At 43.5% G+C, this 15147-nt stretch overlaps 2 protein-coding genes across 2 annotated transcripts; one reads left to right on the top strand and one right to left on the bottom strand.

Moving 5' to 3' along the window:
- Positions 1–1968: 1968 nt before the first annotated feature.
- Positions 1969–8213, top strand: LOC117757514 (hyaluronidase PH-20-like). The gene is made up of 8 exons (XM_034578730.1): positions 1969–2264; positions 2795–3832; positions 4623–4789; positions 4875–5043; positions 5121–5339; positions 5426–5587; positions 6535–6624; positions 7318–8213. Exons 2-8 carry the CDS (start codon positions 2807–2809, stop codon positions 7753–7755), a joined length of 2271 nt encoding a protein of 756 aa, XP_034434621.1. The 5' UTR covers positions 1969–2264; positions 2795–2806; the 3' UTR covers positions 7756–8213.
- A 1846-nt stretch (positions 8214–10059) lies between these two features.
- On the bottom strand, positions 10060–13077 carry LOC117757516 (transmembrane protein 229A). The gene is made up of 2 exons (XM_034578731.1): positions 10385–13077; positions 10060–10306 (listed from the first exon to the last, which is right to left on the bottom strand). Exon 1 carries the CDS (start codon positions 12842–12844, stop codon positions 11783–11785), a length of 1062 nt encoding a protein of 353 aa, XP_034434622.1. The 5' UTR covers positions 12845–13077; the 3' UTR covers positions 10060–10306; positions 10385–11782.
- Between the last annotated feature and the right edge of the window lie 2070 nt (positions 13078–15147).

Below are 15147 nucleotides of genomic sequence, written 5' to 3'. Positions count from 1 at the left end.
AGTATCAGATCTTTGTGGCTTAAAGCAAAACTATGCAATTTATTGACCTTAAATGTGCAGCTTCAAAATGAGTCTGATGGTTCACTGACTTGGAAAAGGGAGAGAGGTGCGGCTGCATTCCTGCTGCTCAAACTGAACGTCTGTTCTTGTTCAATGCAACTCTGGTGAGCAGGTACGAGAGTCGCAGCTTCAATCAGGTCCGGCAGGTTGAAGTACATTGCTGAGCTGTCGATCTGTTCAAAAGACTCATGAGTCTCTCACAACCAGCGCTTATCTCCGATATTCAGTGAGGAAACTTTTAAAATATGAAGAATTTGGTGGATTTTAGCTCTTCTGGTTGGGGAAGCCGGGGATCATGGGTAAAATCCATCGTTCAGTTGTGCTTCAGTTCAGCGAGTGGGACTACACAGACAACCCCTTGAAGGACTTTGGGTCTAGTGGTTTTCTCTACATGAAAACCTATTAATTGCTCAGACACAGAGAACAGAATTCATGTGGCTGCAGAGGGCGCTGTCGCTCAGTAAAAGTTGTATAGTGTAGCTTTAAGTGGGCATTTGAAAGTGCTGAGCTGGAGTTAACCAGCAAATCCTTCTAATCCAATCTAATATAATATAATATAATCCAATCTAACCTAATAATATCTAATCTAATCCAATCTAATCTAATCTAACCTAATCTGGGCTATAATGAAGATCAGCACAGGCTTTTATTCTGGTGCTATTGTACATTGGAAAAACATCATATAAAGAAAATATATCATGAAATCATAAACCCCATATTGATCCTAACTGTAGTAGAAATGATTCCTTATTAATGTAATTCTGCAAGAGAAAATGACACCGAACAGGTTTGTTCCATAGACAGTAGGCAAGATGGGCGACATGACAGCTCCCTTCAGGTGAAGCCAAAGCATCTTGATTGCCCCCTGGTGGCTGAATGCAGTATAGGTAAAAAATCCCCACCTTCTCCATGTTAGTGGATGGAACATGAGCCAAACTAAAAAGTTAAAGTATTCATCAAATAAAATATGGTTTATGGGTTATTTTATGCTCTAAATCCGCTATTATTCAAAAGAAAACACCTTTTAGATTTTTCGCTGAGACCTAGTTTTGTTTACTTTACCACATTCACCTTCTAGTAGGATTTCAGCAGACATGCACACAGGTACACACACTTCATTCCAAACAAACACGTAGCAGGGTCACAGGTCACCGTCCCACTGTTCACACTGTGCCACTAACATGAGAAACAACCACCACCATTTGGTATCACATGACGCAGACACACAAACACGTTACACACACAGTACATGCAGGGTGAAAACAAGTCCTATGTTCTCTCTATATACTGCACATCCCAGACAATTTACTGTTATTTACTAACATGGAGGAGAAATGTGCTGGTGTTTGCTCTATTGTTTTTTGTCTGTAAACTTCAGTGTGTGTCAGATGTAATTACATTCACACGGAAACTGGAGGTGCTGTTATTAATACCATCCAACTCATGTTTTAGCAGCCAGGTGTCAGACTCGCCTGTCTCCTAACAGCAGGAGGGAGTGTGTAAGGAATTTTGGCTGCAGTTTAGCATATGATGCATTTATTTTTAACCCTGCCACCCAATAGAGTGTTGTTTAAAGACAACGTTTAAAGAACATTTCCAGCAATAAAATAATCACATTTCTCTTTTATGACATTTAGAATATAATTTTGCCTCAAAACAGCTATTCCTGGATCCACATATGATATAATTTGTTGGTGATGAAACTCATTTAATCGATCAGGCCTCTACAATGTATCTACTTGGTGTCGAACCCACAACCTGCAGTCAAAATAACATTGAATGAATGAATAACAGTCCAAAGGGGATGACATTAACATTTATGTAGTTTTTACTGAAGAATTTAAAACTGCAGTTGCCCGTGTTGTTGTTATTTTCTGGAAACCCATCCGAGGTGACAAGCAGCAGCATCAACACCAGAGCATCAGCAGCTTCAGACCCAGCTCAGTGGGCCACGGTGCACGCTCCATAACCTCACACCCAGGTGTGCATCCCTCCTCTGCTCCAAGTCAAACTTGGCACATGGAAAACAAAACAATGTTTTTCTGACACAAACAAGTGGGCAACATGCTCGTGTGCGGCTCAGCCCACCGTGTCTCTCCCCCCTTGTTATATCACACAGTGTCACTCCGGCGAGGACACTCTCACCCGCTCGGCTCCTGTCAAGACGTCTTACGGTGACACGGCTCCTCTGAAGGCATGTCCAGGTATTGTGTTCTTATTTACACTGTTAAGTCAGTTTCGTGTTGATACTGTACGTTGTGTTTTGTGATGCTAAAGGGTGTTTTGTGGTAGTTGGTGGTTCATGTGAGGCTGGATTACATTTTGGTGGAGTAATTTAGTTCTGATTAAAATCAGAAGGACGAGAGCAGACTTGTTGTGGGACTGTAGATGTGAAAGTCTCCGGTTATGAATTGAGAAATCGTGCACCTTCTCCTCGTGGCAGAGCTTCGCCACAAATAAAGGAAACTACAGCCTCAGTACAATGACTTATATGATGGTTTGTTACACTGTATATTTGATTTTAATATAGATTTAACAACAGTCCCCTTCTGCAACCACATTTGAAATCACTAGATCCTGATTTTTATTTTGAATCTGCGACTTATGCACACACTTTGCCTTTTTGTACACACCAATCATTCAAACATCTGAACATCTAGAGAAGCTTGTAATATCTTTCTTGTTCTGATATTCTGAAACACAGAGTTTAACAGTCTCTATTGTTTGTCCTCAGACGGGTGAAAGGATGGTTTCCGTCGCACAGAAGAGCAGAAGCTGTGTGCTGCTTCTCCTCTCGCTCACACAATCCATCCTCCCCCCTCCGCCCCTCTTCTCTTTCTTCTCCGTGGCAATCGTTTCCGTCTGGCCTGCTCTCGCGACAGCCGACCTGAGGACGACAAAGGCTGCGACCCCTCCCGTCAGTGGCATGCACAAATCCACCTCCACCACCCCCCCACCGGCGACGGTTTCTACAGCTTTTACCAACTCGGCGATCAGAAGCTCATCCCCCACCTCGCAGGCCACAGACTTCTCTTCCCTTACTGCCGTTACTACATCGTCTCTGTCAAAAATCTCTATTTCAACAAGTTTGATGCCATCTTCTTCTACAACGTCAGTGCCACTTATTACCCAAACGTCCACCAGAGATATCGATGTCCTAAACTCGTCCACAGTTTCCAACAAGGCCTCTCTGACTCCTGATTCCTTCCACACTCACCCTGCATCTCATTGTCTTCTTCGACCTCTAAAACCTATTTTTCAGCGGCTACCAGACCCCTGCAAACATTCGACTGTGTCTCTTAAAACGATGGAGCCTCCTTTACACACACACCCTCAGTCCTCTCTGTCCAAAATGTCTCTGCATCCTGCTCAACCTCAGACTTCTGTCTCGCCAACGTCTCCGTTTTCCTCCTCTAACTCAGTTTTACCCACAAAACCTTCCTCGTCTTCTACCTCTTCAAACAAGCCACTCTCCCCCGTTTCGACATCATCTTCCCCCGTGACATTCTCGTCTCTCATTTCGAAAACGCCTCCGCCGCCCCCCTCTGAACTTCCACCCGTTCCTCTCCTCGAACTGTCGCCGTTTCCCACAAAGGAATCGAACCCTCATCGGTCCAAGCTAGCTCCGCTTCGATCCCTCCCTCACACCACAGGTCCGCTGTTCAAGCACCAACCTTTCATTGTGACCTGGAACATCCCTGATCTGGTGTGTAACAGATACAACATCTCCCTGGACACCTCAGCGTTTAAAGGAGTGGCCACGCCTGCAAAGGTGAGGCGACGGATACTCTGAGGATTTCTGTTGGACATTTCAAAATGTATGTCACCTTCTGAATCTCTGGTTTGTTCGGAAAGTAGGACCAGAAAATGAGACGAGGAAGAGTTTCTTTCCTTCTGTATTTTGTATAACGAAGTGAAAATGCTGATGATAAAGTCAAACTAAATCAGTGGAAGATACTTTGGCACAATCTCCTCAAAGTCTGAATACTGATCACCACACTGTGTTTTGTTAAAAGAGAAAAGAATCTGCTCGTTAATTAAACTGGAGAACAATTTCACCAGTTCATCTACTCGAGTCATTTTGTAGATGAATCATTTGCTTCACAAAGTTTGATGTTTTCTTTGCCTTTAATCTTCGAATTTCAAGTTTATTCTTATCTCAGCTTCACATTTATTCTTCACATGCAAAATCCCCACCCCCCCTGAAAAAAAATTGTCTCATTTCATTTTCTCTCATTTCAACGTTTGATCTCGACATCCAAAATGAAAGAAAAACATCTTTGCAGATTCATTTTGATTTTATTCTCGACATTTGGACTTTTTTCATCAACAATTCAAAATTTAATTAATTTTTCTCCTTATGCCAGGCTCTCACATTCTATTGTAGATTTGCTGTAAGTTCTTGTTTCTACATGAAATCAACACAGTAAAACGAATGGATATTGACAGGTTAATGTCCATGCCGGCCTCTTTAACCTGAACTTGTAAAGCTGTTCTTCTTTCTAAAATCCTCCTGTTCTACTTATTGAAGTTGATTTCACTCCGCCCTCTCTCTGTCGTAGGTCCCAGGTCAGTTCCTGTCTCTGTTCTACACAGACCGGCTGGGTCTTTACCCACATGTAGACCTTGTTGGGAGAAAACAGTTGAATGGAGGTATTCCTCAGAGGGGGAACCTGAGAGCCAGTATGAACAAGGCCAGAGCTGATATCACCTACTACATCACATCCAAGTGAGTCGCAGAAATACACCCTTTAGTAACTGGCCATGTTTTGACACAGATTCCTAACATACTCTTCCTCCTGTCTTCCTTCCAGGACCAGCCGGGGCTTGGCTGTTATAGACTGGGAGGAATGGCGCCCCCTGTGGGACAGGAACTGGGGCACTAAGAGAATCTACCAGCTCTTATCTGTGGCCCATGCAATGCAGACAAACCGCTCGCTCACAGTGGAGCAGGCCACAGAAAAAGCCAAACAACAGTTCCAGGTCCGAATTAACTATGAGGACAGATTCAAACTAGATATCTGGTTGGTGAATATTCATGAGCATCTCTTCCTTTGTAGGTGGCAGCCAGAAGTTTGATGTCAGGGATGTTGACGATGGGCACAGCCATGAGGCCCAACTACCTCTGGGGCTTCTACCTGTTTCCCAACTGCTATAACTATGGCTGGTTGGAGCCCAGCTACACAGGCCGGTGCTCCAAGGAGGTGAGGAGGCAGAATGATGAGCTCCTGTGGCTGTGGGAGTCCAGCACGGCCCTCTACCCATCGGTCTACCTGCAGGTTGGGTTTTAAAAAAAAGGGCCATCCTGAATTTTACTTCCAGATTTGAGACCTCTCAGGTAGATTTATTGTGTTTCTGTTCTCAGGCCTCACTGGCAGATAACCCCAGAGCTGCCCTGATGGTGAGGAACCGTGTCCAGGAGGCTCTGCGAGTGTCCACCCTGCCGCGGCGGAGTGGAGGCACCGCGCCCGTGTTCGTTTACACGCGTCCCGTCTTTGTCGATCAGAACAGACGCTTCCTCAGCCGGGTAAATACGAGCCATGTAAATGTTGATTTGTTAAATACAGGCCTCACTCAGGAGATGTAGACGTAAAGGGCGCACAGCACCAGTCCTATGTACTAATCGTACTAAATAAATAAATTATTATATTCACCATCTTTTGAAAATACCTCATTCCTTTATTACGGATATAATTATTAATAAAGTTGATTCGATTTTACTAATCACATTAATTAAGGTTGTGCTCTATTAAGATAGAGCCTTGATGAATCTAACACCTGAGTCCTCTCTTTCATGTCAAAATGGCGACTGTGAAAAAGGTGTATTAATGCTCCTATTTTTCTTTTGTGTTATTTATTTATCATCTTTTTATTCATTATTCTTATTCTTATTCATTTATAAATAATTGTTGTGATGATGAGAGTTTGTTGTAGTGATCATACTGATCAATTATTATCGTAGTGGTTAGATTAATAATACAATGATAAGATTATTATTTTTAGTAGTAGTAGTAGTATTAATGGTATTACAGTACATTTTTTTGAACCTCCCTCCTTACATGTATGCTCTGCCAAATTAGTTTTTTTTATTTAGAAAACACGCACGCACACACGCACACACACACACACAATGAAAAAAAAGAAATATGTCATTAGGGAGCGGCCACACGCTGAACTAGATGAGCCACATCTTGAGTTACACCTTCATCTCAGCAGCAGTTTCTCGCCTGAGGTCCAGCTTGAGGTGGAGTTTGGTTTCTGTGGTGTAACGACACCCTGTGCAGGTGGTAACTCTCGCCTGAGCGTGTAATCCTCCTCCTCTCTTCTCACCTATTATGTGTGTTTTCATACCTGAACGTGTCTAAAACCTTACAACAGCAGCCTGTCTGTGCAGCGTGCATGTAAACATGTATTCATCATCATTAAGTCTACAGTGGCATTTTATAGAGGCCGTGTTGAACCATTTGTGTCCAGGGGGACTTGGTGAGCACCGTGGGGGAGAGTGCCGCAGTGGGAGCGTCTGGCGCTGTGCTGTGGGGGGCCAGCGCTGACTACGATGACCAGGTAACATCACACCGCAGACCTCCACCGCTGTGCTGAAAGACATGGAGGTGTAGTGACGGCGGCTGGTCAGAAACAGACAAAGGGCTCAGTTAGATGATACAAGAGTCTGCTACCCATCCAAGGCCAAGACTTACCACAAGCTACGGGACTGTGAAATGATGTTAAACGCTACTGTAGAAGTAGCAACTGCGTTTTAGGAAAAATGGGTTTTATTCACACTACCCACAATCCTCAGGGGTTATAGCGATGTCTCTGATTGGTGGAGCTCGCCGTTACCATGGAAGTGTTTACGACTGCGAAAACTCGTGTTGGCTTCAATCAGGTCATTCAGCGTTAGTACACAAGGTTACTATACTATACACTGGACAAGCATTCGCAGTGGTTCATTTACTCTTAGAATAATATATTTATGTCCATTTTACATTATATCTTTTATAGTCACAATTAATCTAGCAGTTGGTCGACCTGGTTCAAGACTTAAAACAAAAACTAAAAGGATTTTCTGAAACGTCAGTGAAGGGCCCCCCAGGCTCCTGGGTTTATCAATCTCATCCAACAACAGGATTTCCTATATTCACAAGCGACACAGTAACATACATTACGACTGTGAAACATGTATATTTGCTTTTTGAGTACTTCTCCCTTCTTGCTCTTTAATGCCCCTTCCTCCCCTCCCCTTCCTTCCCTCCCCAGGCCTCTTGTGAATCCCTCTCATCCTACCTCTCCTCCACCCTCAACCCTTACGTCACCAACGTCTCCGCGGCCGCCCAGCTCTGCAGCAGCTTCCTGTGCCGGGGGAACGGCCGCTGCGTCCGCAAACACTACAACTCCAACCACTACCTCCACCTGAACCCTGACAGTTTCAGGGTCGTGCATATTCAGAGGCGCTACCTGGCTCTTGGGAGACCTACCTTTGCGGACCTGAAGGCTCTGAGCAGGGGATTCACCTGTCAATGCTACAGAGGCCTGAGCTGCACTCCCAGGACTTACAGGGAGCTCGCCAAGGCCCTGAGGTTCAGTGTGAAACAGGGGCTGCACCAAAAAGCCCACACACTCAATAAAGCCGCATTGGATGATATGCAACAAGCCAGTATTGCTAAAGACAATACTGAGAAGAACTTGAAAGTATAGCTTGTTGCACAAATCAAACCAAACTACTCCTTCAGTTCAGACATGGAGAATGCACAGTCCAGTTGAAATCCAGATGATTAGAAGGCGTCTCCGTGTTTCACTCCATTAGCCTGATTTGCATTTCCTGTGATTGAAATTGAAAAGACCGGCCGGCTCTTGCTCGACTGGAGTTCTAAAGCAGACGCAACAATACAACATCAGTGGAGCTGCAGGCTGAACGGCTCTTCCTCCCGGTCTCCCATCACAAATAAATAAATTTAAAGGACACAGGAAGCGTCACCTCATCAAAGCCTCCGCACTGTGACCACACTGACAGAACATGAACAAATCAGTCAACAGTCTGCAGTTGAGAACCAAACCAGGAGGAAAACAATCAAAGAGATGGTGCCTTATCAAACACGTCAGATTATTCACTGTAGGCTTTTGTATGTGATTTGACTGTACATGTAAATAAATGGAAAGAGGGGGTGCGACAGTGTTGTAATGTGTCCAACCTCTCACGGTAAAAATCTACAGAGCAAATACGTCGACTGGGTAGTTTTTAATAGCAAGTCCCAAAATATAGTCAAATCCAATCAAATTGATTTAAATTTAGATTAATAACTGAGCTACATTCATATTCTATTTCAAAATGTGCTGTGTTGTGAGCATGAGATGAGAAAGGTTGCTCTCTCTTCCTCATAACAGTGACAACAGCTAATTCAGGCTGAAGTAACATGTGCAACATCACAGCTCTGACATTCAAGCAAAATGGAAATGATTTCCTCTTTGCTTCTTCGTCTGTGAAATGTAGTGTAGTATATTAGTATATTCAGTATATTATCAAATTATCATTATTTTCCGTGACACTTGTGGCTGTTTAATCAGGATAATTCATACATTAGCACTTGGACTTTATTTAACTTGCATGTTTTCCTGCATTGCCACATGTTGCTTCTACCCTTTTACATCCAGTAGATGTGGAGCAAAATGTGCATTTCTTGAATCAACTAGTACTATTGACAAAGAAGTTTACAGTGTGTGTATTGTGAATCTCTTTTTTTCACTGAAAACAGCTTTTTGTTGCTACTGCAAACAAGGCGGATGATGTACAGTGTAAACAGCAGAGTTTACCTGTTGCTCTGGCACATTACAAGGGGACATTTTTAGGTGTGGAAACAGTGAAGTGAAGTAAAACGACTGAGGCCAATCAGCAGGCAAACAGAAACGTCTGCCTGTTTGTTTCCATGTGTGTGTGTGTGAAAGCCTGTTTTCATGTTTATCTCTGGAGGAGTTGTGTGTTTTATTCCCATCGTGGCGTTGTCAGCAGATACTGTGGGTCATTGGTGTATTAGTGTGGGTCCTCTGGGTGCTGAGTGGGAGATTGAGTTGAATGTGTGTGTGTTTGCTTGTGGGTGTGTTTGCTTGGTTTCCTGAAGAAGTAGTTTCACATGTTGATTTTTGCATCACAGCTCTATCACTCAAATGTGTTGCTTGGTTATTTGCTTTTGTTTGTTACTTCTCTATGCTGTGGCTCGGGGGGGGGGGGGGGGGGGGGGTAGAGCGGGTTGTCCACAAACCGGTGACAGATAAACCTGTACTGTAAGGCACATTCAAATTCATGCAAAACTTGTATTGACTTGCTGTTCAGACCGAGTTTGACATGACAAACTGATTTCTGTGGAACTGCTTCCTCTACACTCTCCCTGCAATAAAGCAGTGACAATAGAGTGCACCAGGAACTAGACTGTGTGTTCTACTGTGACTAACAAACAGGCTTAAAACCAACATCACCTGTAATATAATCTGCTTGCTAGTGTCTTTGGATTTATACAGAGTATATAGACAAACACAAATGTACAATGAAGTGCTATCTGCTGCTGACGACACCATGTCAGTGTTGTGAATCAACCAGAGAATGGGGCCGCAACAACCAGCATGGAAAATAAACAAGACAAAAGAAAAACCTGTTATTCCATCTTGCACAACCTCTCTCCGAAGGCTCTGTGTCATTTTCCCTTTTTGCAATTCTGCTTTACAACTGGAACAGTCAAATAAAGCACGAGTTCAAAGCTTTTATGTGGACCCTCCTCGTCTGTTTTACGACAAGAGGAAGTAAAGTTTGTTACAAAGTGGAACACATTCACTCGGAACTCTGCTGAATGGCACTCGTCAACATTTGAAGTGAAGAAATGGAGGAGTCACGTTGCAGAAAAGAATGTTTAATTGAAAGTGTGAGTCATATTGTACATGCCATTGGAAGTCAGCCATCTTTACTTTCCATTTCTATTCCAACCGTTTTCTAAAAGCACTTTGACTTTTTAAAAATAATCTGTGAATCACACAACACAGAAGGAAAATTTGAATTACAGTTATTTGACCATTGAAAATCTTTAGGATACAAAAAGGTCAATGCCACTCGCTCATGTGACGATAAAAGGAATTGTTAACAGATAAAAATTCATTCTAAGAATCCAAAGTGAATAATTCTAATACATTTCAATGATTGCCTGATAATTTTGAATGACATTCCAGAGTGTAGAAGGCCATAAACCTTTTATTATATTTAGCACTGAAATGGAATGTTTTACGACAGATGGATGATCAAACTCTCAAAACAACTTTGTATGGTAAATCTAAAACCTTCAACGTTAGGAAAAGGTTAAGACATCCCCACAGTAGTTCAATAGAAATTACCTACATCTAGAGTTGTATTGAGAACAACCTGCGACCTCATTATACACAATTGTATTAAAAGGCAGCTTCATACATGGTAAGGTTATGTTTATTCACAGTGCTCATTAGACTAAAGACCACTGTAAAGTCAGGTTTCAAAAGAGCTTCAGTAAAATGTGTTCCCCCTGAACTCACGAGTGATATCTACTTCAAGATAAGTTGATCAATATATATTTGTATTAAATGTTTTCCTCTGTGAGATAGATTTAAATGTCAGCACTGACGCTGATCGACGGAGATTATATGAAATGTACAAATCCGTCAGTTGGAGATAAACTTGCTCAGTCAAAGTGCTTCGGCATTAATTTTATTCGGTTATGCTCGGACTTATAAAAAAGAAACTCTTTAGTTTAAGGACGTAGCGATGTTCAAATTTAAACATCACTTGTATTGACATTGGTTATAGTTCATGCTCTTTTCCTTAGAAACAGGTAGAACTGTGGAACAGACGGAGACCTGTGAGACACTTGGTCAGTTTGAGTGCAGCCGACTCGGTTTGCAGAGGAAGGCACTGCAGCAAAGTCACGTTTGGTTCATGAAAGGTTCACAGTAACATCTCACTCGGCCCCTCGTCTCCGCTCAGCTACAGGTTTTCTCATTGCTACTCTGGGTTTATCTCTATGTGCTAAGAGTGGCCATGCGTCACTCTAGTACACTCATAAAGCAATAAAATCTGTTAAACATTCACAAACCCACTATTGGAATAAAAGAAAAGGGGCAAATGGAAACAATCCTCTTGTTGGAACTATGTGAGTTTTAAATTATACAACTAAAAGTGTATTTCTACTTATTTGTGTTATAGCATGCAGATTTCAGCTACAGTTAAAGCATGCCAGTGCATATAATCTGACCCAAGCTAGTCTACCACCACAGTTATTTAAAAATATTCACACTTTCAAAGTTGTGAAACAGCTTAATATTAAAACCACAGGTCACGTCAGACAGGTAAAAATGGCAGTAAAGTGAATTTAAACATGTTAAAAACAGGCTCCAGTGTTTTTATCCTCAGAAATGGACCCAGAAATATCAGGCCTTAAATGTCCCATCTTCACATTTGTCCTCATTCCCGAATCCCAACTTTGAGAATCTCAGCATCTGTTGTCACGGTAACACATAAATAACTCAAGGTTTGAGTTGAAGCCAAGCCTGGTCCCACATTATAACATACTTTACCTAAACTCTAACTTTTTTCTCATTCATTAAGTTTTGAGTAATAAATATAAGCCCTGTTAACTTTCTGTTAGAATAAATAATTGTTCGTCAGTAGGATGTGGGTCAGAAAAGTAAGGATTAAAACTTCTAAAAGAAAATATTAAAGTATTTTTTTCTTGTTGTCCAGCTCTCCATTGACCTCTTTGCTCTCCTCACCCAAGTCATTCCCATCTTTGGTGCACACTTTGACCCTCAGCAGGACATTGGACAGGATGTCCTGGTACAGACTGAGGCAGACCCAGCCGGGCAGGTAGAGCATGGTGATGAGCCCCATGAGGTTGTAGGGGTAGTGGGAGTAATCCCATGAGCAGGCGTCAAACTCCCTGAGGACCAGGCCCCAGCAGAACTCCCAGGTGTAGATGAAGCAGACGTAGATGGGGAGCCGCTGCCACGTCCTCCACCCCCTGCTGAAGTGCAGGTGCAGGTAGAGCTTCTCCACCACGAAGCTGCAGCTGCCGTACATCAGGAAGGACCACACGGACGTGTGGCCGCTCAGGGTCCGGTCCGACTTCTCCACCAGGTTGAAAATGGAGGTGAAGAGCACCTCGTCCAGCAAGCCCTGCATCCCGAAGAAGAAGAAGCGCACAAAGCCGGGGAGACCCTGGGGCGCATGAGGCCGCGCGTCACCCCTGTCCCCCGGGCTCAGGAGGTCGGCGGTGCCCGAGGAGCGATACCTCAGCCTGGACACCCATCTGTGGAACACCTGGCTGAAGTACAGAGCCAGGACGTAGTGCACAGCCAGCTGGGTCCCGGACACCACCCTCACCTGCTCGCTCAGCGTGCTCAAGTTGCCGATGAGGAGCTGCAGCCCGATGTAGATGGACGGATAGAAAACCAGATGAAACACCACAGGCCGACCTCGGAAGCTCCTCTTCTGCGCGTACACCTTCTCCAGCGCGAAGTGGCTCAGTGCGTGCACGACGCACAGGTACGGGGAGGAGAAGCCCAGCAGTTTGAGGTCGCGATGGTTCCAGACCCCGTGCAGCGAGGACAGCAGCACGTCCAGGGTCATGCCGTGCATCCCGTACAAGTACAGCCGCATCCATCGCGGCAGCTCCCGCAGCGACCCCGCCGCGTCCCCGGTCTCCCCGGACGGTTCTTCCCGGCTTGGCGTCTGCGCCGTCTGCACCGGCTGCGAGCAGCGGCTGCGAGCACCGGCCATGGTCGGTCAGCGTGTGTGGAGAGATCCAGCTGTTCTCCGGCTCCACATTGTTCTCTGTTGTGTTCCGCTGCACCAGCACTCTGACGACCGAGCTGCGCCTGAAGGCATCACCCGCTACTGTGGTGACTGATGCTGCGTTCACGTGCTTGCAGGAAAATTGTAATTTGGAATTTTCCGCGTCTCCACTTCCCTGTGTTTTTATAGCATTGAATAACTAATTAAAAAGTAACTGAAAAAAACCACACTTGAACATACATCAGTGTGATAAGAACTAGGTAAAAGGACAGAAACCATATTTGAGAAAAAATTAGGTGTGCTTTCACTTTTTTGGGGGGGGGGGGGGTCCAAGTCCCATTCACTAACATGGAGGAGGTAGGGTTTTTGAGCTATAATGCAGCCAGCCACCAGGGGCGATTGAGACGGTTTGGCTTTCTCAAATTATAGGAAGGCGTCATCTTGTCCATTTTAGCATGGAGTTAAATTAAGCAGTTCATTTTCACATAAAAGTGTGACCGACAATCCACCGAAACGACACAGAATTGATTTTACATGCAGGTGCTGTGTTCAGAGTCTTTCTAAATTCCCAGCACCACCTGTAGGTATCACACTAAGGACCTGATGGAGGCTTCATCTCTGGTAGAATTTAGACATTTTGGCTTTGGAGGTGATCTTTGAGTCTTTAATATTAATAACAACAGAAAACCATCATGTTGCTATAAGAGCCCCTCAATAAACTCATCTGTTAAAAAAGGAGCTCATTAAATACTATTTGTAAATATTATATCACAGTTTTATCAAATCACAACAAAGTGCTGTGTGAGTAAAGGAGGATGATTTAATTAGGTTTTAAAAAGGTTTACAATAATGCAGAAAAATAAATATCAATAACTAAAACTGTAAAAACAGATTAGAAAGTACAATATTTTTACTCTGAAGTGTAATGGAGTGGAAGTGCAAATGATTACGGGACGTGAGCATGATTACTTTATACTTACTCCAGATTAACATTAATCCTTAATCTAACCCCTGCAGTGGTCAGGAGGCTTGCAGTATACCTGTATGGCCACATGGGGCACTGCTTTCAGAGTAATACTGTAGATAAGGGGAAGAGAGAGAGAGAGAGAGAGAGAGAGAGAGAGAGAGAGAGAGAGAGAGAGAGAGAGAGAGAGAGAGAGAGAGAGAGAGAGAGAGAGAGAGAGAGAGATTGTGCCATCTGGTGTTCACCTCCTCCATGTCTTCTTGAGATGTGTCGGACTGTAGTAAACATTGTGGATGAAGAGTGTGTGTCAGTGTGTGTTGAATAAACACAAAAGTGCGTAGAAAGTCAGATTGGTTTTGTGTTTGTGTGCACACGAAGAGAGAGAGGATGAATTTGAGCATATTTGTCGGCTAATTTGTGCTTTTAACAATATTTGATCAGTTTTTGTCTGCATGTCTTTATATTTCTGTGTGTGTATGTGTGTGTTAACACAGGAAATATCAGTGGTCTCTTTGACACAAAGAGATTATATTATTTCATTGTTTGGTTTAAAACCATGGATTGAACATAAAGATGGAGGATGTGGCATCTCCCCAAAAGTGAAGCCAAAGTGTTGCGGTCGCCACCTGGTGGCTAAACCAAAGATGTTTATTTTTAGGTAATTCTTATTACATGGGGAGAACAATCATGATGACAGCTTAAACTGACTCACGATTGGTCGAGTGCACGTATCGACGGGGACTTTGCTACCGCGGCTCCATCCCTCGATCGCTACAGCGCAGAATCTTTCTCCAAATGCACAAGATGGCTGCTTTCGATGCCTTAATATCTGGATAGTGGGAGAAAGTGGACCATCAGAATCAGGTCCCCACTTAGTGAAGTGTACTGACCCAGACCCAGAGCAGCAGACTCAGGACAAAGTTAGAAATGATTTGTGTCAAATCTTCCATCAGAGTAGAAATGAGCCTTTTTCTCTCTCGCACACAAACACGTCTCCATCTCCTCCTGCTGCTGTCGCACATCCTCTCCCCTTCATTAAAAGCACTGCCACAGGTAATTGCAGACATTTTTCTTCATCAGCAGCATATTGACAGCATCCCTTCGCACATCAATAATTCACTACCCCACTCATTCTAAGACATTACAATTACTGTAAAGAAATGACACAATCACTGATGGAAACTGCAAACGCAGAACATTTCCCTGAGTGTTAAAAAATAGATCTTTGTTCAAAAGTAGAAATTGAGCATTTCAGGTGAGCATTATTATTGTTGTTGATCGTAAGAATAACAATTTGGTGGAGAGCATAAATGAGGATGTTCAA

The sequence above is a fragment of the Hippoglossus hippoglossus genome, chromosome 23 (assembly GCF_009819705.1).
Source record: "Hippoglossus hippoglossus isolate fHipHip1 chromosome 23, fHipHip1.pri, whole genome shotgun sequence".
NCBI classification, from domain to species: Eukaryota; Metazoa; Chordata; class Actinopteri; order Pleuronectiformes; family Pleuronectidae; genus Hippoglossus; species Hippoglossus hippoglossus.
This window is presented reverse-complemented; position numbering and strand designations above follow the sequence as displayed.